This window comes from Chionomys nivalis, chromosome 10, assembly GCF_950005125.1.
Source record: "Chionomys nivalis chromosome 10, mChiNiv1.1, whole genome shotgun sequence".
NCBI lineage: Eukaryota > Metazoa > Chordata > Mammalia > Rodentia > Cricetidae > Chionomys > Chionomys nivalis.
In genome coordinates, this window is record NC_080095.1 from 14,781,644 (window position 1) to 14,807,197 (window position 25,554).

Here is a 25,554-nt window from a genome sequence, read left to right on the forward strand (position 1 = left end):
GATGCATTTGCTTTCTGAGCAAGCCCAGTGCTGTGGCTCCATACACCAAGGCTGTAGGAGTCCAGCTGTAATGACATCTTGGTTATAACACCCGTTATTGCTCTGGCACTCCTAAGCTCTGCAGGACAGTGTCACTAAGCCATCCCAGTGTGAAGTGCAGGCCACAGACACGGATCATCTCCTGATTGACATTGGACAATAGTGTTGTTTTAAAGGCAGGTGCCTTCCAGATAACCCTGGCCCACTTTTGTCTGGCTTTGGGCACATCTTTCCCCATGCCTTGGGAAGTGGCCCCTCCTGCTTTGGTGTTTTTAAGTTCGCAGTAAGTTGCACTTTGTGTGATCCTGGCTCTGCTGGCTTCTGATTTGGGTCTTGCAGACCCCATGCTGTGGGCAGTGCTCCTCATACAGTGACTTGGGATTTGCTCTCTGGGAGTGGCATCATACAGACAGACCATGGTCACCGGGAAAGGTTGCCATTAAGTGATTAAGAGTGATAAGGACAAAGTCAGGACAGGTGTGATAACTTCCCGGTGGCTCCTGGGTGTACGTTTATTACAACACGGCTCCAACTAAACCCATGCCATTGACAATCAGTCATCGAAGGCCTCTGTTTTGAGCACGTAGGCTCATTTTAAAAGCAGATTTTTAAAAAGTGTGCACAGTGCTCCTTTCACACACTTTAAGTTGTCGTAGAAATCAGTGGGTCAAGCTGAAGACGTACATAGAAAAATAAAAGTATGGGAAGTGGCTTCAGATTGTCTCGTTGAAGGTGTTGACTGCACTGTCAAGGGTCTTGGCTGCAGCTGCTCATTGAGGGCGGAGCTGTGCAGTGTGGCCTGCTGGCTTCTGCTTGGCATCTAAAACAGCTGGATCATGGACTCTCTGGACTTCCCAACGCCGACCCATTTGACTGAAAGAGCAACAAAGAGCACAACAGAGAAACCGTGAAAAAATATGTTCCTCAGGGCTTGGGGAAACAGCCCCATTGGTAGAGCTTTCTTGTTAGCACAAGCACCTGTGTTGATCCTAAAAGCCCAAGTTAAGATGCTAGGCTGGTGGCATATGTTAATCCCAACACTGGGGAGGTGGAGACAGAGCCTTGGGACTCACTGGCCAGCCAGTCTAGCCTGCTCTCTGAGCTCTAGACCAGCAAGAACTTCTGTCTTAGAAAGAGGTAGCTAGCATGCCTGGTTCCTAAGGTGACTCCTGAGGCTCTCCTCTGCACACAATGCATGCATGTTACAAAATGCCCTTTAACACTGCATCATGTGGTTTTCATTCCCCTGGCAAAGGTGCTGCTAGTTCACCAAATGGAGAATTTTTAAAATAATTTTTAGAATTTTAAAAATTTTATCTTATGTGATAAGTGTTTTGCTTGCATGCATGTATGTGTACCATGTACAAGCCTGGTGCCCACAGAGGCCAGGAGAAGATAGAGGATCTCTTGGAACTGGAGGTACAGATGCTGTAAGCTGCCATGTGGGCACTGAGAACCAAACCCTGGTTCGCACAAGAGCAACGACACTCTTAACTGCTGAGCTGCCTCTCCTGCCCCAGAAGGGGAATGTTTTAAACTGTACTGTGGGCCCTATAACAGGCCATTCATCCACAGGCATCAGAAAGTAGCTCCCTGTCCTATCCTTCTCTTTGCTTGAGTCATGTGGATGCAACCCTGAGTCTTCTCTGGGTGACAGAGTAAACACAGCCACAGGACAGGGACATCCTGCCTGCTTCTTTGCACCCTAAACTACACACTAGTCAGGGTCGCTGGGTCCCAACCTGGCTGGAGCTGTGGAAGGGACCCTCCAGAGATGGCACCTGTTCCCAGCTCCACCTCTTCCTATCTGTTCTGTTCTTGGGGTTACTACCTGGGAGGGGTCTTATTTCTTACTAGGCCTTGTGCTGGGATACCAGCCCCTTAGGGTATCCAAGGCCTCGGGCCTGGGGGTAGAAAGAACAGACCCATGGCACATACTTGCAACTCCCAGGTGATTCTCCACGAACCGCACATAGCTCTGGGCCTGCGGTGGAAGGTCGTCCCACTTCCTGGCACCAGTGGTGTCTGCTTTCCATCCAGGCAGTGTTTCATACTCTACCTCCACCTTCTGCAGAATCTCCTGGTTAGCTGGGGGCGGGAGAGTGGGGTTAGAAGGGTCCCACAGACGGTCCGGCTTCTGGGGATGATTGTCATCTGACCTAGTGACTCGGCAGGCAAGAAACTGCTGAGGACAAGTGGACCCTGATGGCTTTTTAGCATTGGGCAGTGAGCAGGGATTGTAGTGGGGCTCAAACATCAGCTGTGTTCCTTCCAGCCAGGAAGCATGACCAGCTCTGAGACACTGGCTGACTGATCTGCCCAGCATCCGCAGAATGTCAATGGAGGGACTCCAAGGCACAGCTGGAAATGATAATGGATTCTAGAGTCCTGAAGCCAAGGTATCCTTAAAGATACAGAACTCTCTTCTTCCCTGGTACTGCCAGCTCTGTCCCGGGGCACCATGGCTATAGTGGGTCTACCATTTCCTGCTGATGGAATATTCTGGATAGGCAGCCTTCTAGAAGGGTTCTCAAGTCTCAGAGCCAGATACTGACTTACTGGGTATTCCAGATCACCACAGAGCCCTAAGCCAGCAGCAGGACTCTATCAACTTGAAGGGTCACCCTTTCAAAGGTCAGGGGTCAGAAGAGCCAGAGGACTGGGCCTCAAGGATGCACATGGCTCCCCCAGCTAAGGGGTACTACTGAGTCTGTGTGGGTTTACTGAGAGGTGACAAGCAAGAGGCAGTTCGTCTGTAATATGCTGCAGGGGAGGGAGTCTCGGCTGATAAGATGCCCCTCTGACCTGAGGCTGACGGGCATAGATAGGCCAGATGCACAAGAAACTAAAAGCCAAAAACAGTGTCATTTAACAAAAGACAGTACGCATGGGTGCAGGAGCCACGCCATTCCTTAGATACCACCCAGGGATGAGGACACAGCTCAGGGCCTAAGCACCTGTTAGCATAGGTGGGCCCTTTGTTCTAGCCTCAGCAGCAGGAACTCACAAAAGAAGGAATCCACCCACGGAGCAGGTTTTCTCTCTGAAATGTATTATGTTTCATAGCAATCCAGATTTTTCAGAGCCGCTCATGTCTCCTGACTCTCCAGGCTACCCGTCTCCTTCGAGGTGGACCTTTCTGAGGCTGCTGAGGGTCCCCAGGAAGCTAGGGCAAGTGGCGGGGGGGGGGAATCTCAACTGCCTTTCATTTTAGCCTTGTCCCACGACACTTCCAAGCCACCAGAAGGCCTGGAGTTTCCCAGAGATGGGCCAGGCCTATCCAAGAAACTGAGGGACTACACCAGGTGTCTGCCAGTCTTTGGAAGCAAGAAGTGACCCTCATCTTAGAGTCTAAGCCCCTCCCCTAGCCACCTAAAAATTAGTGGATGTCTTTTCTATTGCTCAAGAAGTGTCCCACAGCCGGGAAAACCTGGGTTCATCTCACATACCAGGGAAATAAGGAATCCTCTTCCCATTGAGCTTGTAGGAGATGCCAACTTTAATCTCGCTCAGGACATCCAGAATGTCCAGCTTGGTCAAGGCCAGCCTGTACCCAAAACAGGAATAGCATACCATCATGGCTTCCGTCTGGTTTTCACCTTCTCCTTTCTCCTGCTGTTTGCACTGAACACGGTAAAGATTAGGTGATTCCTCGCAAAATGCAGTCACTGCAGGGGCTGGAGCACAGAGACATCTCCTCTGTTCATCTCCCGCAGCTGGAGCATTCCTGAAATCTGAGCTTTCTCTCTTGCCAGTGGGTGCCTCCTCTGCCTGGGCTCCCACCATGTTGTCCATGTTGCTTGGGTCATGTGGGGCCCAGGCCTCTGAGCATGGTACCCACTTTCCCTTCCACTTTTCCAGGATGGATCTGCTTGAACACCGCTCCAGAGCTGGGACCAGTGCAACATGGCAGTGGCCTTCCTTGGCCTTCAGCACTGCCTTGTACTGGTTTCCTTCCTTCCCTCTCTTTTTTGCTCTCTCCCTTTCCACACAGCCTTCACAGATGATCTCATCTGGGCAGGATGTGGGGTGCAGACCCCTGCCACCTTGCATCTACTTCACAAGGCCTCAGACACCTCTTCACCAGCCACACGGTTTACTTCTAGTTACCTGTCAGCTGTTTGCACCCAGGAAAGCTCTGGTTAAGTCTTGAAGCCAGCAGACACTTCCTAACACTGGTGGAGAAGCCTTGGCCCCCTTTCATAGCTGGGGAAGCAGCAGGGAAGCCAGCATCCTACAATCCCCTTTTCTGTCCCCAGGAGAGGGTCCTGAGCAATCAGACCTGCAGAGGCCCCCTGTGGTCTACCCTGAGCTCCCTGACACTCTTGCAGAAAACTGTTCTAGCATTCCAACTAAACGCATCCTTGGAAGCTTTTCCTTGCAGGCTCACAGAGGTGGGGGGTCCTGGGAAGCTCCTGCTGTTGCTGCAGGGATACCTTGCTTTAGGTCTTATCCAACCTTGACCCCCTCCCATGTTTCCTGACTCGGGGGAGGGTTTCAGGTTCTTCATAGAGAGCCTTTCTCACTGGGGTTCTGTCTCCTCCGGAATGTTAAGTCAGCTCCCAGAGGTACATGGGAACTACAGGGCTGGTCTGTCTCCCGGCCCTGCCAGGGGCATCCAGACTCTGCCTGCCTATCTGCTCCCCCAACCCAGGCTTTTGCCTCTTCCCAAATCCTTCTGAGAATTCCTCCTGTGGACAAGTCTTCTAGAAATGACAAGTCCTCTGGTCTATAAACTACCACTGTACTTTGTAGAATGTCCCCAAGCTCTGCAGACAAAGCCAGGGGCCATCACCCCCACATCCTCCTAAACACACCCTTCTTTTAAGCCTGCTCTGCTCAGGCCTGGTAGCTCAGCTCGGGATCACCCTCGCTGTGCACTTGGCCCCACACCGTGCTGCACAGCCAGCCAGCTCACACTAACTCTCAGATGGCCACTGCAGTGATTTTGTGTTGGTCAGGATGGAAGAGCGTCCCTGTGCTGGGTTCGCTTCACACTTATGTCTTCCTTGTCACTCCCTGGTGCTGGCCTTGCTTGGGGTTGGGACTTGGTGGGGTGGAAAGACTCCATACACATGTTGGGGCCCCAACCCCTGAGGTGAGTTTCACTTGCCCTGTGGGCACTGGGATCAGAGAAGTCTCCTATGTGATATAGCTTTTCTGGTACTAGTGTACAGAGGGGCTGCTTACGCAGTGAAGCCATTAACCATGTGAGCATATCTTAGGATCATCAGGTCCAGCCAGCCGCAGCGTCTCTTCCTGCCTGTGGTCACCCCCCACTCATGGCCACGGTTCTGTAGTAGATCTCCAATTTCCTATGTGAGAATAAAGGACTGTTTGTGCCAGCTGTGTTGGGCACTGGCCAGGACAGGTGTGGTGGGTGCCCACTGTCTCCTGTGCTCCTGGCTTCCTCTCTTCTCCATCTCCGTCAAGCTGAGGCACACACATGGGGCTCTGCTCCCCAGCACCACCCTAAGAGCACCCCAGAGGTCCAGCCTGTTCGTTGGGGCTCAGGCAGCTCACCTTCTTTCCTCTTGTTTACAAGAGGGTAAGTGAGTGAGGGTGGGCCTTGTCCTGCAAATTGGGGTAGGGGGCAGGATTTATTCCCACCCTGAAAATAGCCCCAACTTAGACTCTTTCCCAGGACAAGAGCTGTGACCCATCCCAATCAGGTGTCAGGGAAGGAAGGCCCGGAAGATTCTGAGGCCTCAACAGCTTCCGGAATTGCTCCAAGACTAGAGAGCTGAGGAGAGGGTACTGTGTTCAGCCTCAACTCCAAGTTAGTGCTAAAGGATTCCCACTCGTCTGTGAGCCTTGGTGGAATAGTGGAGTTTCAGACACATGCGCGCACACACACATACACACACACATTTTGTGAACTGTGTTGCCGATGGTATGGAAACAGACTGTCTTTCAAAGCCCCTAACACCCTCACTCTAAGCCTGTGCTGTAAAAAGACCCCAGTAGGACATGGAGAATTTTTCTTCAGGGTCCCCTCAGCATGCCTGCAGTTCCACCTGCCCACCATGCAACCCCAAATATTCCACCCAACCCCTGTGCTGGAACTCACGTTGATCTGCTCCGTGGGGAAGGCCCCAATGCCGACACGGGTGGTGTAGGCCTTTACTACACCATAGACATCACCTATGTTCTGAGGTGGGATGCCCAGGCCTGTGCACACGCCGCCCACGGTGCAGTTGGAAGAAGTCACAAAGGGGTAGGTCCCTGCAGGACAGAATAGTCAGTGACTACCAATCACCCTTTGTAGATCCCAGGGCCCAAGGGACCTTCTCAGCAAAGGGCAGTTGGACTCCCTCTGTGGGAATTACTAAAGCCATCATCTGAGGTCCTACCTGGGACAATGGCCTACATAGGATGCTGTGTGGCTCACATAGGAGCCTGTACTAAGGTGGCCTGGCCTCCCCAACAATGAGGGCAATAGACTGGTATGACACGGGGCTGGGGACTTGAGGCACCCAGCCTTGCAAGGCTTTCTTGTCCTATTTCTGGCCTCTCAACCTCGCCTTAGTTCAGCCTTTGATGCTCTCTTTATCGGGCTGAAGTTGGGCGAGCAGGAAATGGGCTGACAGTGGTGGGTATGGGCAGCACTGTGGCCTTGGAAGGTGACCTGTTTCACGCAACTGTTCCACGAGTTTTCGAAGTCCCAGGCAGATACAGAAGGCCATGTGAGAGCCCCTCAGGATGGAACTGCCTGGAGGAGGACTCACCGAAATCAATGTCAAGGAGGGCTGCGTTGGCTCCTTCCACTAGGATCTTCTTGGGGGGGCCATGGAGTGCCTCATACATGAAGTAGACACCATCTCGAACCATGGGTCTGATCCGCTCAGCAAAACCCTGAGAGGACGGACCATGTGACCACACGAGGCTGCAGAGGGGCAGGGTTTACACAGCCCCCCAAAACTGGCAGCTGGCAGTAGTGCCTACCTGGGACTTGTGTGCTCGGTGGCAGCTCCCTTGCCACAGAGGGGTCTGCCCCACCCCCACGTACCAGCGCCTGGCCCAGTGGTGGCCAGTTTACCTTGAGCCTCTTGAGTTGACCTTCCACATCTATTTCCAGGGTGGGGAACATGGACTGGTGCTGGCGGGCCAGGTTCTTGAATCTGCGCAGGCAACCCTCACCGTGACCCTCTGAGGGCGCACACTGGACCCGGGGGCGCTGCTTCCCATCACTGTCTCCCACCACCTTTACCGCTGAGCTGTGGGAGGGTGGGGCACACTCACCTGGCGGAAAACTCGTCAAAATCCGACAGGAGGTCACAGATGCGGAGGCCTGTCCGGGCAGCTTTGGAGGAGTAAGTTGGTCCAATCCCCTTCTTGGTGGTGCCGATGCTGAAAGATGTGAGAAGGCGCTGCTGAGGAGCTCTGCTGACCCCACCCCAGCTCCCAGCAGACTCAGGCTCCACCTCATGAACCAAGGACAGAAGGTGAGGGAGGCCACTAAGCCGAGGTAGCGGGGTCTGGGGCTCAGCTGCTGCAGAGACACCTGGACAGCTCGAGCACACAGATCACAGTGCAGGAAGCTGGGTTCCATTATCAGGGCTTCTCCTGTCTTCCTGCCTCTAAGCATTTGCATTTGTGCTCTGGCTGCCCTCTTGTTTGGCAGCAAGAACACTGTTGGAGTGTTGGAGCTACACATCTAGCCCTAAGATCTGCACAGTCAATCAAATACTGCTGCCCCGTGTCTTGCTCTGTGCGATCATGTGAGAGTCTATGTGTGCTAGTGTGTACATGTGACTGCAAGTGTGCTGTGTGAATGTACCTATGCAAGTGCAAGCACACGTGTGAGTGTGAATGTGTATATACATGTGTGTAGACATAAGTGTACCCATGTGTACATGCAAATACACATGAGTGCTCATATGCACAACTATATAAGCAAATGTGCCTTGGCATGTATGTGAGCTCCGTGTGCCCGTGCAGTGTGTATGTGGCTGTTGACTGCTCCCACATGCATCCCTGGCATATCTGGGGTCCTAACAAACATTTCTGAATGGACAAAAGTGCAAACATTACATGAAAGAGCCGGAGTTGGGTGCAGGGTGGCTGTTTGCCAAGCAGACAGTCAGGCCATTTCAGTGTTTCTTATGTTTTCCTGTGAGATGTGTACATGGTCAGGGTGGTGTTGCTATGGCAGGAGACAGCAGTGACAGTCAACCAAGCCAGGGTGTGGCACCCCCCACCCAAGGCTGGGCGACCCTACTATTCTTTCAGGTTTTATTCTCAAGGGACCCTAAGTGGGTTGATGATTGCCCCCTCTCCTGCTCAGACAGGACCTGTACCCAGGTCACCAGATTGTGAAGCTGGGGTCCCAGGAAGAGGAAGAGTGTGGCATGAGGAACTTACTTCTTCCCCTCCTGGGCTTGACGCTGTACCTCCTGCAGCCCGTCCACTGCCTGGTGGAAGTCAAACACTGTTGCAGCGGCCAGCACATGGATAGGAGAGAAGAGAGGACAGTGTGTGAGGGACCTCATTTTCTGAACGGTATCAGGAGAAGGGGTTAGCAGGTCCCTGGCTGGGAGTAGGTACTGGGATCCCAGAGTCCCAGGTTCCACAAAGAGGTAACCAAGTATGTCCCTAGCTTTGACCTAGCTCCTACCTTGAGGCCCATTAAAAAGAGTAAACTCAGCAGCATATGGGACCAGGCAGGTCCTCCAGGGTCTCCTGAGCTCTGGGTGGAGGAAGCAAGGAAGGGCCACCCCAAGAGCCCCATGGGAACCTTACCAAGGTGGGCCCGGTCAGAGATGATGAGCCGCTTCTCCCAGTCCTTCAGACCTGTGGGGACAGGGCAGAGATCACAGGTATGTCCAATCTTAGATGATGAGGGCCATCCTCCCAAGTACTGTTGGCTTCAGTGTTGCCAGGTTCCAAAGGACCACATGCATTGCCCAGCAGTCACGGCCCTGCCCTGGCACCTGTTCCTTACTGAGGCTTCTGAACTCCAAACCCACAAGACACCACAGCCATGCTAGAGTTCCGCCTGCATCAGCCTCCTTCCTGGATGGCCTGGGTCTTGAAACTCCAGGGGCTGGAGATGCCAAGGCAGTGGCCTACAGTAGTTTTGGAGCAAGTGGGTTGCCCAATTGCTGCTCTTGAGTGAGGACTCCACTCTGCACAGTTAGCATGCAGTGAGCAGTCAGCTAGGACCTCAGCAGGCCATGGGCCCGTGGGTGGGAAGATGACCCACCTTTCTTCTCATTCTTCTCCGCCTCTTCAAACAAGCCCGGCAAGTGGATGACCACACCATTGCCTGCAACACAAGGGACAGGATCATGTCCTAGGTCTTGGACATTTATGCTTCAGATGGTATTGACAGATGGCAGCAGCAAGAGACTCAAGTGCCCAGACCCAGGCGCTGCATGAGAAAGGTCATTCCATCACATGCAACAGCACAGTTACACTTGGGGACACTGGGCTTAGACGCTGAAGACGTGAACCCCATGACCCACTTAGGTGAGATCTTGAGGTGCCATGCTTATGAAGACAGAAAGTAGAGGAGCAGCTTCTGGAATTGGGGAAGTGGAGGGGCGAGCAGGTGGCTAGGACTCCACAGTGTAGGTGCGGGGGAAGGAGAGTTCTGCCGCCAGTGGTGTGATGGCCCCATACACCTCTCTCCTGGGTGTTTGCCTGAGGGGGCTGAGCACTGAGCCCGCCCTGGTGGTGACAGCAGCTTATTATAACTGACAAATCTTGAAGGCTAGCAAGACTTCTGGAGGGGGAGTGGATGAAGACCTGTGCTGTCAAATGCTGGGCTGTTCTTAGAGGAGGCTGTCTATTCAGCCCCGGCTGGTGTGAAGCAAGGGCAGTTATGGAGGTGGTCCTGGTTAGTTTATTCATTTACTTGACAACCTAGAATTACCCAAGAGAAAGAAACCTCAGCTGAAGAAGCCCTTGATCAGATTGGCCTGTGAACATGTCTGTGGGACATTATCTTGACTACTACTTGATGTAAGAGGACCTAACTCACCGTGCACGGTGCCATGCCTAGGCAGGTGAGCTTGGACTGTATAAGAAAGTTAGTTGAGGCTGGGTCTGGTGGAGCATGCCATTAGTCACAGTGCCCTGGAGGAAGAGATAGGCAGATCTCTATGAGTCGAGGCTAGCCTGGTCTATGTTAGCAAGATCCTGTCTCAAAAAAACGAAGAGGATGAGGAGAAGTAAAGAAAGAAAGGAAAGAAGGAAGAGAGTAAGGGAAAGAAGAAAGGAAGGAAGGAAGGGGTGGAAGGAAGGGAAAGAAGGAAAAAAGGAAGAGAAGGAAGGGAAAGAAGGAAGAAAGAAAGGGAGGGAAGGAAGGGAGGAAAGGAAGGGAAAGAAGGAAGGAAGGAAGGAAGGAAGGAAGGAAGGAAGGGAAAGAAGGAAGGGAAAGAAGGAAGGATAAAAGGCAGGAAGGAAGGGAAAGAAGGAAGGATAGAAGGAAGGAAGGAAGGAAGGAAGGAAGGAAGGGAAAGAAGGAAGGGCAAGAAGGAAGGATAGAAGGAAGGAAGGAAGGAAGGATAGAAGGAAGGAAGGAAGGAAGGAAGGAAGGAAGGAAGGAAGGAAGGAAGGAAGGAAGGAAGGGAAAGAAAGCTGAGCATGAATGATCAGAAAGTGAGAGATCTGGTGAACAGAGCTCCACTATGGTTTTGTTTCAGATCCTACTTAAGTTCGTGCCCCAACTTCCTTCAGTGATGCACTGAGACCTGGAAATGTAAGCGAGATAAACCCTTTCCTCCCCATTTAGTCAGAGTGCTTTATCAGCATCAGAAAGCAAACGAGAGTAGAGGCTAAGTCTTCCATGTGGAGACCTGGTGACCACAGCAAACCAGAACAGAGGGGCTGTGCGGGGACCCGATGACAAGATGCTCATTAAAAACAGCCAAACCCTGGAGACTCTGCTCCAAGTCAACCTAGCAAGAAGTCCTCCCTCTAGCCCCGAGGAAGGCAGCTGGATGCCAGGGTCCCCTGCTCCTGCTGCTCCCACCATGTGTGCCTCCAGAGCTCCCCTCTGCCCAACTCACCAGGACATCCTGATCTAAGGGGATGTGACTTTGCATCTCTTCAGTTGACCTCAGAACAGCGGGTCAAAGCCCACTAGAAGCATGAACTGCGCTTGGGAGGCTGAGGCAGGAAGATCATGAGTTTGGGGCCAGTCTTGGTTTCTCAAAATCCCAAATTAACGCAGCACTCAGGGTGAGAATAAGGAATTCAAGGCTAGGCTTGGCTTTGGAGCAAGTTCAAGACTGACCTGGGCTACAGAGACCCTGTCTCAAAAAGCACAGCACAGCAAAGCAAAGCAAAACAGCAAAACAAATTGAAACTATTGCCTAGATGACACCTGAAGGCCAGCGACACAGGGAGCTTCTGAGTGACCAAAGCATTCTACTATCCCCAAACATGAAATCAAATGTGGTGGCCTCAAAACTGTACCTTCACAGTGGATAATTTTTAAAAAAATTATTCTATTTTACTTTATGTGTAGGGGCGTTTTGCCTGCATATACATGCACACATGGTCTGGTGCCTATGGAGGCCAGAAGAGGGTATCAGATATCCTAGAACTGAAGTTACAGATGGTTGTGAGCTGCCACGTGGGACTCAGATATGGGTCCTCTGGAAGAGCAGCTAGTGTTTTGAACCATTGAGCCATCTCTTCAGTCCCTACAGTGGGCGGATTTTATAATATGTAAATTAAGGTTTAATGAAGCAGTTCCATTTATTGAAATTATATAAAAATAAAAAAATAGGAACAATGGAGAAACGTGGACCTTAAAGGTTCCCAGAATCCTACCAGCACCCTGGGAGCTGTTCTTTATCATGGAAAAACAAACATGGGATCTTCAGAGTTAGTTCACACAGCTAGAGTCAGAAGCTCAGAAAGTGAAGTTGGCCTTGCTGAAGACCACATGGCATACCAGTATAGGGTCTGGGCCGAGGAGATCCTAGCAAGCAGAGACTACCATTGCTCCTGTAGGAATCCTATACCAGCCTCATGGGGCTGGCCATGGCATAGGTTTGGCAGAGGGAGGTGAGAGACTAGTCCAAATCAGAGTGACTCAGAGATTCCACAAGCCACAGAGAACACAAAAGGTCACCCAAATGCCACAGCATCTTGAAATAACCCCACAGCAAAGGCAAGGAGTGTCGCAAGCTGAGGGGCAACATGAGCTGGTACTCTTGCTGAGTGGCTGCTCTGGGCACCCTTTGCGGTGAGCATGACCCCTCTGCTCTCGAGTGAGCTCCCAGATAATTGCCAGCCATTCTCCTGCTGTGGGTTCCAAGCCATCCTCTGGGCTAGGAAGCATGTGCCATGTGCATCTCCACTGTGCTGCCTTGTTCCACCAAGGAGGGTTCTGGATGAAGGAGAACCAGGCTGACAGGTTGTTTCCTGCAGCTTTCCCGAAGGACGGACAGCACCACTGTCCCGCTGTTCTGCTTGGCACACAGGTAGACAGGCCACCTTAGCAGCTGGGGCTCCTCACTGTGGAATCACCACCACATGATTCTACCAGGAGGGCTAGAGACAGCATGTACTTGAGAGGAGGGGTCTAAGAAGCCTGAGCCCTGACTCTACCCACCCCAGTCCCTACCTTTCAGATTTCCTTCCTCTGCTCCTACACAGTGGGCCAGATCTGTGCTATCTGCTGGTCAGGGACAGGCAGTACCTTGTCTTTGCTTCCTGACTGAGATATGGGGTCATCTAAGCCTCAAGTATGTCGGTCAGAGCTAGAAAAATGAGGACAAGCGGGGCTGGGGCAGAGAAGCCTTCTCAGGCATCTGGAGTAACTGTCCGAGTGGTAATGGCTGTGACAGCCCAGGCAGCATCAGGAAATATACCCAGGCTGTTCCCAGACCCATGTACTCTGAAGGCACACTTTTGTACACTCACCACACACATACATACATATATGAACTTAAAGATACACACATACATACACACACACACTCTTGCTCTCTCTCATACACCTCTCTCTCTCTCTCGCACACACATACATGCACACTCTTGCTCTCTCTCTCACACACACACACACACACACATACACACACTTTCTCTCTGTCTCCTCAGGAAGTCAGGCTGAGGCTAGAGGGGCACTCACCAATGAATGACACGGCCTTGGTGTTGATGATGCCGCTGGGTAGGAGGTGAAAGTCATACTCCTTGCCGTCCACCACTACTGTGTGCCCAGCGTTGTTGCCCCCCTAGGAACAGAGACCCGAGTGAGTGGCTGGTACCTGAGTGTTGCAGACAATTCCAGAGCCAGCTCTCTCCCTACATGGTGCTCGAGGCCCCAGTATTATGCAGTGGTACGGCTTGGGCAATATAAGTCAGTGGTCAGGGCTTTGGGCTGAGTTAGTGTCTGAGGCTGGGATGACCAGGGATTAGGTGGGGGGTGCTCTGGCCCAGCCTTGCCCCAGGGCTCAGTACAGCCTTGGCAGGTGGACCTTACCGAGCACCCCTCTCCACCAAGGAGGAGTGAGGAACTGAGGATCAATCCCTGTGGAAAGAACAGACCCAGACCCCACAGCCCAACTTGTGGCCCTCTTCAGCAGGGCTCTGTCCTGGGTAAAAATGAAAGGAAAAGGTGACTCCTAGGTCACCCTCTTCCAGGGAGGCTCCTTGTTGGAATTCAAGCTGATAGGGTAGGTCAGTTGAGTTGGGGTTTTCAGGGTGGGGAGAGAGCCGAGCACTAAGGCTGGGCTTCAGGCTCCAGCATCCTTCCTCCATTAGTCAGCCATCTGACCACAAGCACACAGCTCCACACCCTGGACACTGTGTCCCCAGGCTCCCAGAGGCTGCTGATGCCAGGGAAAAAGTAGAGACCATGGTGGTGGGTCACCAAAGCTCTCTTGCCTTTGACTGTGGTAGCCTGTCACCCACACGGGGTTCCAGGGACTACTTATTAAGTTTCTGTCCAGTAGGAACTTGTAGTTTGGGTGTGCTGGAGGCAAGGCACAACGGGTCAGGCTGAAGCCATGAATAGGTGGAAGGCCACACTACATGGATGTCTGCAAGTGGGAACATAGACTGGTATAGGGAGTGGCAGGCTTAGCTCCCAAGCTGACTTGATGTCCTTTAAGCCAGGCACCTCATACCCTGCATATGGTACCTTCTAGAGCAGAGGTTCTCAACCTTCCTCACTCTATGGCCCTTTAATACAGTGCCTCATGTTGTGGTGACCACAACCATAAGTTATGTCTTTGCTACTTCATAACTGTGATTTACTACTGTTATGAATCATAATGTAAATATCTGATATAGGATCCCAAAGGGGTTGCGACACACAGGTTGAGAACCACTGCTGACAAACTGTGGTCAGGCTTTCAAAGGTCAATAGAGTTATGACCTGCGGTACCAAATTCCACCTGCAGGTAGCACTGTGGTCCTCCTGATTGTGCAATGGGGCTCAGCACTTGGGTTTGGCCTCTAGTCTTGACCCCTGTGGCACTCATTTCAGCCTAGGGACTCTGAAGCTCAGCTCCAGATCACCTCCCTGGCCCATCTTCTGGAAGACACACCGGCCAGACACATTGTCACTTTGTTTACCTTGCTGAAAAGAGCTGAGTTGGTTTCAGCTCCCACATCTCCCTTGCCTACCCAAGCAAGACCCTCAGTGAAGGTTCACCTCCCTTTGTGACCATCTATCATGCACAATGTGCTGGACAGAGTCACGCCTACCAGCTCCTCTGTTGAAGCAGGCGGCAGAGAACACTGATGCTGAGATCCTGTGTGAGGGGCTTTTCCTCCAAGGACTTCATTTTCCACATGGTTTAAGAGTAGGCCACAGACCTGTATGCCTAAGCTTCCTGCTCCTTGCTTGCTCTCTGAGAAGTTTAGCACCATGTAGATGACATCAGATGAAAGAGATGGGTCAACCAGAGGCCAACTTCATGGCACGGGCCCAGGCACCCAACTGTTAGGGAAGGCACACTTGTGCAGTCTGTTCTGAAACCTCTGAGACACAATTCTGCTGGAGCTATGTGCCGTGTAAAGGGTAGAAACCATCTAGGAGGCTACTCGCTTTAACATGATTTGCAGCGAGCTCCTGGTTTTTAGGTGGCTCCGGGAACATGGAGGTACCTCCTTGGGAAACCCAAAGTACTTAGCCGTCTGGCCTTACAGGCTCTGTGAGCAGGTGAGAGTGACACTGGACTGCCCATGGAGTAGGAGAAAGTGACGTGGAGCACGCCAGACAGAGTGCTAGAAGGTGAACTGCAAGAAAGGCCCAGAGGGGCTGCTGGGAAGAAGAGAGGACTTGTGGGTAGGGCATGAAGGAGGTGGAGCTGAGGGAGATACCCGCAGCTCTGGCTTTGAACTTGCCATCAGCTGGTTACGGTGGACGCCTGTGTCTCGCTCTTGAGCGTGTAAGGTCAGACCATCAGAATGGCCCCTGAGGAACCTTGGCAAGCCTTAGGGTTTGGAGACTCCAGCCACAGCAGATGCAGAACTGCCACCACCCCCTTTCAGTTCCCAAAATATGTGAACACCCACAATGCTGTTTCTTGCCTGAGGCAGTCAAGGTGGTGTCCAAGAACAGATGGGGAAACTGAGGCCCCTAGAGAAGACAAGCTTGCAACAGAACCTAGGGTAATGAGCTTTTCTTGGGCTGGCAGGCCTGCAGGGACAGCAAGGCGGCCAACCTGCATTCCACAGTGGTTAGGGCCAGGGAGCCCAGACACCCTAGGTGGGATGCTCTGTCCCACCCTCTCTTCGAGTGCCCAGGGCCATGTCAGCTGGCTTGAGAACACAAACAGCAAGCCACCCGCCTGTCTGTGTTGGGGTAAACACTGGTGCCTGGGAACAGGCATGAGCACCACGGGCCAACAGATATCAGATGACCTCAGCACCAGTGCCTGCTGCAATGCCCAGGCATTAGGCACAGGCCACTGCTAAGACTTATACCATCCCAGGACACTGGGGTTCAGCAGCCATGTGGAGCCCAGGGTGATGGCTCCCTCTTCCCACTGAGGTTTTAGACTGATGGGCTGCACAGGTGGAGATGGAGACAAACCCTCCCATGCCTTTTCCTTGGCTTTACTAACCTGGTCCAGACATTCAATAAAATTTGGGCATGATGGGAGTCACCAACCCCTGAAAAGGTGGGGGACATTCAGACCTGCCTGGTACAGCTGATCAGACTCACCTCCATGCAGGAGATGGGGTGAGGAGAAGCGAGGTCAACTCTGGTTCTGAGGTTCAGCAGTTCCCTTAAGTGGGCAGGCTCTTGAGGACCCTGTGGGGGCCTGCACAAGTGAGGAAATGCTACCTGTGGTACTGTCGGTTCCAGCTCTGGGGGTATGGAGAGGTCTGCCAGCCTCAGACTGCTCTAGGGCATCTTAGAGCCCAGCATCTCACTGACCCTCAATACGGGGAAAAATCCAGCAGTGCACTAAGTGGTCACTGGCCAATGTATGTCAGGAATAGCCCAAAGGCCTGCTATGGCCCTGCCCTGTTGTGGGAGCCTTCTGCTTAGGATGACCACAGGTGCTGAACACTAAGGAGGACCTGAGATGTTAGAGCCAAGCTCTTGTTCAGGACCCTTCCTGCAGGTCCACTGGAAGATGACCAGCTGTCTATGTTGGCAAATGAATCCTGGCTACAGCCTTCAGGATCCATCAGCAAGGGCAGGTTCTCTCCACCTACAGTATGAATATTGTGGAATAGTGCCCTTGGAGGCATGGTCACCATGGTACATCGTGACACCTTTCACCACCGGCCAGGTAAGGGGAATGGCTACATGGACAGCCCAAAGCACATACCTCAAGATGTCTGTCCTACAGGAACTCAGATCAGGCTGCAAGCCCATGGTCAGGGGCATCACGGAGCCTGCTGGGCACAGCAATACCACTTGGTGTCTCCAGGATCCTCCTCTACAGCAAAATTCTGAGTCCCCCGAGTACACTGCAATCCCCCTAGCACTCTCCGACAGCCTGGCTAGTCACCCAGAACCCCCAACCCCTGGTATCCAAGATTTTAAGACAAGAGACCTTTGTCTTGGGCAAACAAAGAGGGACCAGGGCCAAACCAGATTCTATCCCAGATCAGCTTGGTCCAGACCTCTGCCATGCCCTGTAGCTGTGACCTAATGTCTCTAGTGTGAGGCAGGGAAGGGTTCTGGTGCAGACCTGTAGGGGCACCTTCTGAATGGGCTGCATACGCAGTGGTTGTGGACATACACTGCAGAAACCAATACTCATTTCCTCTGTCTACCCATGCCTATCTTATAGCTGGAGAGCCTACCTGCCCCCACAACCCTGAGCTCCAACCCCAATGTCCAGAATGCTCTTCTTACAGTCATCCATCTTGTGGCTATCTGGACACAGCTCCTGACTATTCAGGGCCCTGTCAGTGCATAGACCTAAGCTAAGCAGAGGACCTCAAAGTTGCATGCAACCAGCTGGTGTCCTGGCATCTTCTTCCAGGACAGACCCAGAGCCCTGCTGGGCAGAGACCTGAAATAGACCTCCATGGCCAGCTGGGCCCCTCTACCCAGGAGATCTGTGTGTGGACGCAGGGCACCTATAACACATCTCTGAGTTCTTCCTTAGCCTCTCCCACCTTTGTCCTCTAGGCCAGGACCTTCCTTGCCTTGCAGGTCCTTGAACAGGGAGCGGTGGCCTTTGCCTTCCACCAGAGGGTGCTCTGGGCTCCTGCCTTCCCAGTCCTCCTCAATCCCTATTCTGGCCTGGTACCTGTGGCCCTAGTATGGTAGGGTACAATGAGATGGCCGAGATAGCTAGGAGTCCTCTGCCCTCTTCACGGCCAGCAGGGAAGGGCTATGTCAGAGTGACGTGTGTTACTGTGCTGTGCACCCAAGGGGCAGTCTAAGGAACAGTGTTTAGCTCCCAGGACCTCCGCAGCACTGGGTTCCTGTTTACCTTAGCTCATCCCCACTCTTACAGCACCTGCAGGGGTTTCTCCACCCCTCTGTTGTCTCTGGCTGTCCTTCAGGCCCTGGATGGTGCTATGTGACTGCAGGACTGAGCCTGGCCACTAACATGTCACAAGCTCAGTCACCGTCCTGTTCTGTCCGTGTCTGCCACAGCTCCTGCCCTGGGACCTGCCCTGTACCAGATTTCTAACCTGCTGATGCTCCTCCCCTCAAGGCCTGCCTTCTAGGGGCTATGAGGGGTGGTGTCTAGGCCTTCACTTCCTTCCCAGATCTTCTCACAGACCTGTAGCTCACTTACTTCTTTCCTTATTGGGAGGAATAGGTTTGGGCAGGAGTGTGAAGGTCCTGCCCAGGGTAACGTGGGGCTGTGTGACTCTGAGAGTCCTCTCACTGTTTGGCCATCAAAGTCATCAATAAGTACAGCCATTGAGAGACATGCTTCTGGAATCAACACCAGGCACTCTCAGCACAAAGCAGTGACTCCTCTTACCTGCCAGAGGCCCTGGAACATCCTAAGACCCAAGGCCATGCATGGACAAAGTTCCAGAATTCCTGTAGACCGCGAGGCAGGTCCTCACACAGAACTTCAGCTCTAAGAGTGCTACACTGTTAGAGAAAGCCCTGGGATTCGTGGCCTGTGGTCACGGCTATTCACCACCGCCTGAGGCCAACCCTTCCACAAGGGTGACCTCAGCCGAACAGAAGCCTCAGACATGGGAACGGTATGTGGGTTCATACCAAGCAGGCCCCCAAAGCAGCCCAGTACTGAGCATGACCTAACACTCTGAGGGTTCTGACCCTCCAACCACATGGAAGGAGAGTTTTAAATCCCAACAGGCCTGCATGGCAGTCTGGCAATGCCAGGCAGGGCCCCACAAGTATCGGAGAAAGAGTACTATGGACATGGAGGAAAGAGCCTAGGCCAGCAGTGGGGTGTGTCAGGAGATGGCGGTCAAAATGTCCACGAAGTAACAGGAACATCGGGCTCACCTGAGGGAGCAGTTGACACAGCTGACCAGTCAGGCAGCAGAGGAGGAAACATGGAGGACACAGAAAGAGGAAACCTGGGCAGAGGTGCCTGGGACTCCAAGGAAGAAGAAGAGAAAAATCCCCCAGCACAAGAGGCAAGTGATGGCCTAGAGCTGCATTGTTCCCTTGACCAGGAGGAGGTCAGAAAGGCTTGCCTGGAAGGGGGTGAAGGGTGAAAGAGCAGCAGGGGACCCCGGGAGGAGGACAATGCAGCCCTCAGCAGCCTCAGAGATTCAGGGTGGAGGAAGGATGCCCAAAATGTCAAGAGCAGGGGTGGAGTAGGAACCATGCCAGAGCAGGGACCTACAGGCAAAGAAAAGAAGCAGGCAGGACCTAAGCCCAGAGGTGCTAGCTGGAGGGTGCTCCTGGGGGCTCAGTGCTGCATTCTGCCCCATAGACCCCAATTAATCACGATAGCAAAACAAGAAAGAAGAGCAGCTGTCGAGACTGGGCAGAGCCAGAGACCAGCGTAGGTAAGGTGGAGAGCTACAACAAGTGTCTGTGGCCACAGAAAGGTGTGGAAGCCGGATTTGGAGGATAGCCCTGTTGGCATGGAGTGTTAGCAGACTGCCTGTGCCTGCCAGAGACCAGGGTATCCCCGGGGTCACAACTGCCACTTAGAGCAGTGATGAGCCCAGGTGCTAGGCCAGGTCATTCTCCAGGAGCCCAAGGAACCAGTAGCTTAGTTGACTGTAGCCTCTTTAAGTAGCCAACTTGCTACGGGGCAGGTTGGGGGGGGGGGGACTTTGACTTACAATCTTGTCCTAGCCAGTGGGTCCAAGGCTTCAGACTGGCCTCTGGACCTTCACTCGGTTCATGCGCCCATCCAAAGTCAGAGACAATTTGCCTAGACTCCCACCCTGCCAGCCTCTGATCACATAGGGTTGGCCATGGGGACAGAAGACCAGAGAAGATGTGAGGCCAGTGGCAGGCAAGAGGGATCCAACTGAGGAGAGAGACAAGCGCAGGAAGGATTTTACTGCACTGACCAAAGATTTTGCAATGACCAGGGCTGGGTACCCATGGGAAAAGGACTTGTGGTGCCTTCCAGAGGGGGCTAAGTTGTGCCCGATGGAATTCTGACTCAGTTGCCTTCTCCACGGAGTCAAGGGAAGGAGGGCAGGCCTGTGCCGTCATGGCAGCTTGTGGTAAAGGCTATAGAGGACCCAAAGGGACAGTTAGTTTATTCTGCAACCCTGAGCCTCAGTGTCCCTACCTGTGGAGGAGCTATCAGTGGCTTATGACCTGCTCGCTCATTAGAGACTGGAAGGGAACCATGTCTCCCTTCCCTTGTTCTCTAGGGGGCACTTGCTTGGGTCTGCTGGGGAGGTCAGGGGGTGGGAGAGAAAACCGGTCTAAGTGGATGGTGTGCTCCAGCTGGCTCTCATCTCTGCAGGCCCTGTCCAGTAGTGGGGATCTGGGCCTGGCATGTTGACTTGGGCATAGATAGAGCAGGGAAGGACCATCCCCACCAGAACTGTGTCCACAGCTGGAGGGGGAACCTGGGGCCATCAAGGCACACCACAGTGTAGGCTTCTCTGACAGTGCTGACCAGAATCAGCAAGTTGGAAGGAGGGGTTGTAGACACCACAGGAGTAAATGACCAAGGGAAGGGTGGGGATGTGGTGCTGGGACACTTTGGAGAGAAGGCATACAGAGCCCTGGGAGTGTACATACCCCGGCTGCACACACTCAGCTGGACAAAAGCATGCAAGGCGTAGGGAGTAGGGGTCCAAGGATTGTCCTCAGGACCTAGAGACTTCGGGAGGGAGGGGGGAACAGGGCAAGAGAATAGGAGAACTTTCCAGGAATCCTCAGCCCCAAGCTCTGCCTCTGAGCCCACAGACCCTGAATCCCTGCTCCGAGTTCAAAAGGAACTGAGCAGGAAAGCCATAGAACCAGGGAGAATGAGCTCCAGCAGGTGCCTTGCCTCCGTTGAGGTCAGCAGCCGTGTAAGTGTGGTTCCAAATCCAGTCATAACGGGATGTGCTCCCTCAACCTGAACCCTTTCTGCTAGAGCTGACAGCCCGGAAGCAGTGTGGCTGCCAGGAGCAGCATGGCACCCCCCGGGACCTAAGGAGGCCAGGCTACTAGCCCACTGTCCAGAGCCAGTCAGCACAAGCGTGGGTGCTCAGAGCAGTCTGCAGCTGGCCGAGAGCACGAGTCAGTCTCTGGCCTTCTCTGAGCACTCCCAGACACTAGATGACCCTGCCCAGAAATCTGTGGCTCCTCCTTTCCCCATGTCATTCAGGACCCCTGTGAACTCTGCTTCAGGAGCCCACCCCCTGCCCAGAAAGCAGCTCTTAGCCACTGCGGTGTCTTAAGGGACCTTGACTCACCCCAGTGGGGCTCTCCCCGCCAGAGGGCCCACCATCACTGCCCTGGAACACCCATCCCTAAGGATCCCATGTCTCCTACTCAGCAACTTATATTTTTAGCTCGGGCCCCTGCCATCGCCCTGGGGAGGGGATGGATGGGTGGGAGGACAAGAACTTTGCGTGAGAGGGTGTGTGTGTGTGGGAAGGAAGGGTTTAGGCATTGGGGAAGGAGAAGGTGCTCCTGGAGGGGAGGAATCCAAAAGGCAGTGACCCACTCAGGACACAGGAGGACAGGGTTCATCCGGATCCCAGGGAAGGGGAAAGGCTCGCTGGGCGGGTTGGGGAGGGACTCGGCGCCTGGCCCGCACCTGGCAGCGACTGACGATGTCGGCGTCCGTGGCCAGCAGGTCCACCACTTTGCCTTTGCCCTCGTCCCCCCACTGCGCGCCCAGCACCACGGTCACGCGGGAGCCTGTCGCCGCCACCTCCTGCTGTAGCCGCCCCCGCTTGACTCCGCCCGCGCCGGGGGGCCGGTCGTTGGAGGCTCGGGTCCCCGACATTCTGGCTTAGCCGGTCCGCTGCGCTGGGCCACAAAAGAGCCGGCCGCCGCCAGCGCTCTCTCACCATTAAATGCGGCCGCCTAGGGCTGGGGGCGGGCCGGGGGCGGGTCCTGCGCGTGCGGTGACGCGCCTGGGTGACCTGTGGCCTCAGCTCCCCGCCCCTGCCGCTGTCGTAGCTAGTGGCGCGTTTAGGGCGCAGACACCCCCAACACAATTCCGGCAAGCAAATGACCCAGAGATCCAGGGACCCAAGGTGGGTCAGTGTTGTGTGACCCGGACACTTAAATCCTCTGCCCCCTAGACTGCCAGGACTAGGGTTTGTGGTTGCAGGAACTGCAAAGGTGGCTGACTGTCTTTTACCGGGCAAGAGAGTGTTAGCAAAAGCAGAAGTAAAAATGTGTCCTTGCCGCTAACCTGGAGGATCTGCCTGCGGGATCTCCTGCTCTCCCATGGTGAACTTCGAGTCCGAGGACTGGGCACCGGTCTCCTGAGGGCCGCCCAGAAAGTCACCTTAGCTGAGGATGTAGCCGAGCCACATAGTCACCCCTCTGGGCCCAGGACATGCTGTGGAAGTGGCATGCAGCTCTGGGATGGTTGTAGCTCGCCACTGGACTCTAGTCCCAAGAGTAAGATGAAGCACCCCAACAACCCGATCAGAGCAACTTGAGAGACACAGGAGTAGAACAGGGTCCAGGTTTCCCAGAGACCCACGTCAGACCTCGGTGACAATAGCCTCTAGCACTCCTGGGAGCCCACCGGGGTGCTCTGCTTCTCCTTGTTCTTGCTGGCTCCTGGGTGGTAGATGAAGCAGGTCAGTCCAGGATGGAAACAGGGACAAAGGAAGGCCTTGCGGCTGGGAGGACTGCTCCACCCCCGGGGGCTCATATGTGTATCCAGAGTGTGCTGACTGACCCCTGGACAGGTCCGTAGAACCGTCAGGCTCCTTGTGGCCCTGGGGCCAGTTCCCAGATCTGTCACAAGACCAGGGAGACTTGACACACCCTCTTGGGGCCTGGCCCTCATCCCCCAGCTTGGGGAAGCGATGCTGGTCCTACTCAGCCTCAGTCACGCTGCTGCTCCCTCCCTCCCACCTCCCTGTATGCAGATGACTGTAATGTGTCCCTGTTTCACAGGGGACGTAGACCCTCGCCCTCTTTCAGTTGCTGTGGGTGAAGCAGTCAGGGACTACCTCCAGAAGAGAGCTTCAGCCTTTATATGCAGACTACATATCCTTGCTTCCCTCACTCGGCCACAGTAGGGAGCTGACAAACTAACAGAAGCAGGATAGAGTCAGTGGTCCAGACCAAGAGCTCCCGAGAAGCAGCTGAGGCAGACAGGAAAACCCGAGGAGAGCTTACTCCTAGAAAGTGAAGCAGAGGCAGCTGATGCAGGAACGAGTCGGGGTACACCGGAGAGGATGAGGGTCATAGGAGGTGGGGGTGGGGGGCAGAGCAGTTTCTGAGGAGTGAAGCAGGAGAGAGGCTAGCAGAATGATGCAAGGGTTAATGAGTTTTGTCTCCAGGTGAGAGAGATTAGGAATTAAGAAGGCCCATGTTGCAGCAGGGTGATGGTGGCACATGCCTGAAATCCTGGCACTCAGAAGGTAGAGGCAGGAGGATCTCTGTGAATTCAAGGGCAGCCCGGACCCACGACTGCTGGGGCTACACAGAGAAACCCTGTCGAGAGAGAGAGAGAGAGAGAGAGAGAGAGAGAGAGAGAGAGAGAGAGAGAGAGAGAGAGAGAGAGAGAGAGAGAGAGAGAGAGAAAGAGAGAGAGAAGCAGGAAAGGAGTCCTGGGGTTCTGGGTGAGAGACACGGGTCGGGGGCTCAGAGGGATCTGCTATGGGGGCTTAGGTGGGTCCTGGGACACTGACTCTCTTAAGCCAGGGACTATAAATAGCCAAAGGCCCAGATAGAAGGGGGAAGGTGTTTTTTAAAAATAGCTTCAGTCAAGCTCAACAGCTGAGCCCTGACAGTCATGAGGCTCAGCCGGAATTAGCACCCCACCCCCTCATCGAGCCGTTCCAGGGTGGTGGGCAGTGTAACAGCCACTAAGTTTGGGAGGGGGTCTGGTTTTGCAGCTGTGTGACCTCAGACAAGTGGCTTCAACAGTGTTTTGCATGGCCTTAGGGAGAGGGTGTGTAGGCACGGCACCACTATGGTTCCCTCTGGATCACCATGAGACCGCGACACAGATGCTGCACATGAACTGGTACCCGTCAGCCTGCAGGTGCCAGGTGCTTCATAGTTGCCACAGGGCTGGCTTCTTCCACACCTGTCAGCCACTAGGCTGACTTTCAGCAAGCAATGGGGACAGAAGGCTAGGGGAGCAGCCCTCTGTCTGCAGGGCAGTGAAATGCTGGCCTCACTTGAGGCTTCAGCAGGTTTGACTGATAAGGTAGGCATTCTACCCAAAGGTCGACAATTTACTACTCAATTTTACTTTAATATCTGGGAGCTCCAGAGTGAGAAAAGCAGAGTTAAGTTGCTTAGAAACAATAGCCTGAGGGGCCAGCAAGATGGTTTGAATAGTTTGGACCAGAAAGGCACCAAAGCCGACAACCTGAGCTCCACCCCCTGGATCCACGTGGTAGGAGAGAAGCAAACACCCCCTTCCCATTAAAAAAAAAAAAATAAAAATATCCATGGTAGGAATAAGGCAGCAGTTTTGGGAACGCAGTCCAGGCGGGTGTGTAGAGCAGAGATGAAACAGTCCACTCTCGGCCTTGCAGACACACGCTGCGTTTAGCACCATCCCCACACCCTTGCGGAATGACCCACGCGCAGAGGTAGTTAAGTGGAAAGCACAATCCAGCTGTGTCACAGACTGTGACTCAACCATAAAATAGGAAGCACGGTTCCATGCATCTCAAGAACAACTGGAAGCAGCCAGCCACAGAAAGAAACATGTTGAATGCTTCCATTATACAATATGCTTAGTATGGGCAAACCCAGTGAAAGCCAGACCGTAGGGGCAGGGCCGGAATAGTGGATGCTCATGGGTGTGAAGGAATTCTGTGGTAATGGAAAACTTTGATCATGGAATTTTTTGTTTTTGTTTCTGTTTTTTTTTTTTTTTTTGAGACAGGGTTTCTCTGTTGTAGTCTTGTCTTGGAACTCACTCTGCAGACCAGGCTGGCATCCACCTTACAGAGATCAGCCTGTCTCTGACTGCCCACCCCCCACCCCGTGCTAGGATTAAAGTTGTGTGCCACCATGTCTGAATTGATCATGGAGCTTTTTAAAAAATGTTTTTATGTGCATATCTTGCCTGCATGTATGTCTGTGCACCATGTGCATGCCTCTTGCCCACAGAAGAGAACATCAAATTTGCTAGAAACTGGAATTACAGATGGCTGTTCGTACCTGTGAGGGTGCTGGGAAAGGAACTTGGGTGCTCTGTAAGAGCAACCAGTGTGCTTAACTGCTGAGCCATCTCTTTAGTCCCTTTCATCATAAATTGCTAACCACCACACAGCCTTTAGATAGGCAAAAAAGTTTGCAGTATGTGGGGTGAGGTTTGCAGAATGCAAATCAGCCACCACACCAGGGTAGCCGGGGCTGCTGAGCGCTTGCCTTGTTTGGCCTTAGTTCCCACCACCTCCCCAGGGCTCAGGAGCCCTCAGCAGGTGCCTGGTGAGCAGCTGAGTCTGAACAAAGCAAGGGAGGACTGCAGCTGACTGTCCCAGGCTGAACTGTGACCTTCCTGTGAGTCTGGGAACACG

General features: G+C 53.5%; 1 protein-coding gene across 1 annotated transcript; it reads right to left on the minus strand.

Annotated features, from left to right (window-relative positions):
• Positions 1-523: 523 nt before the first annotated feature.
• Positions 524-21,907, minus strand: Adss1 (adenylosuccinate synthase 1). Its single transcript, XM_057783337.1, has 13 exons — positions 21,639-21,907; positions 13,130-13,232; positions 9,245-9,307; positions 8,782-8,832; positions 8,404-8,470; positions 7,282-7,389; positions 7,079-7,160; positions 6,768-6,894; positions 6,110-6,264; positions 5,230-5,354; positions 3,489-3,586; positions 1,978-2,127; positions 524-912 (listed from the first exon to the last, which is right to left on the minus strand). The coding sequence occupies exons 1-13, from the start codon at positions 21,828-21,830 to the stop codon at positions 860-862; spliced, it is 1,374 nt and encodes a 457-aa protein (XP_057639320.1). The 5' UTR covers positions 21,831-21,907; the 3' UTR covers positions 524-859.
• Positions 21,908-25,554: the final 3,647 nt, after the last annotated feature.

Coding starts and splice junctions, on each gene's coding strand:
- Adss1 (XM_057783337.1), bottom strand. CDS start 21,830: ATGTCGGGGACCCGAGCCTCCAACGACCGGCCCCCCGGCGCGGGCGGA. Junction 7,390..8,403: donor CAAGCCCAGGAGGGGAAGAA/GTAAGTTCCTCA, acceptor CACATCTTTCAG/CATCGGCACCACCAAGAAGG. Junction 2,128..3,488: donor GAGGATTCCTTATTTCCCTG/GTATGTGAGATG, acceptor TCCCGCCCCCAG/CTAACCAGGAGATTCTGCAG.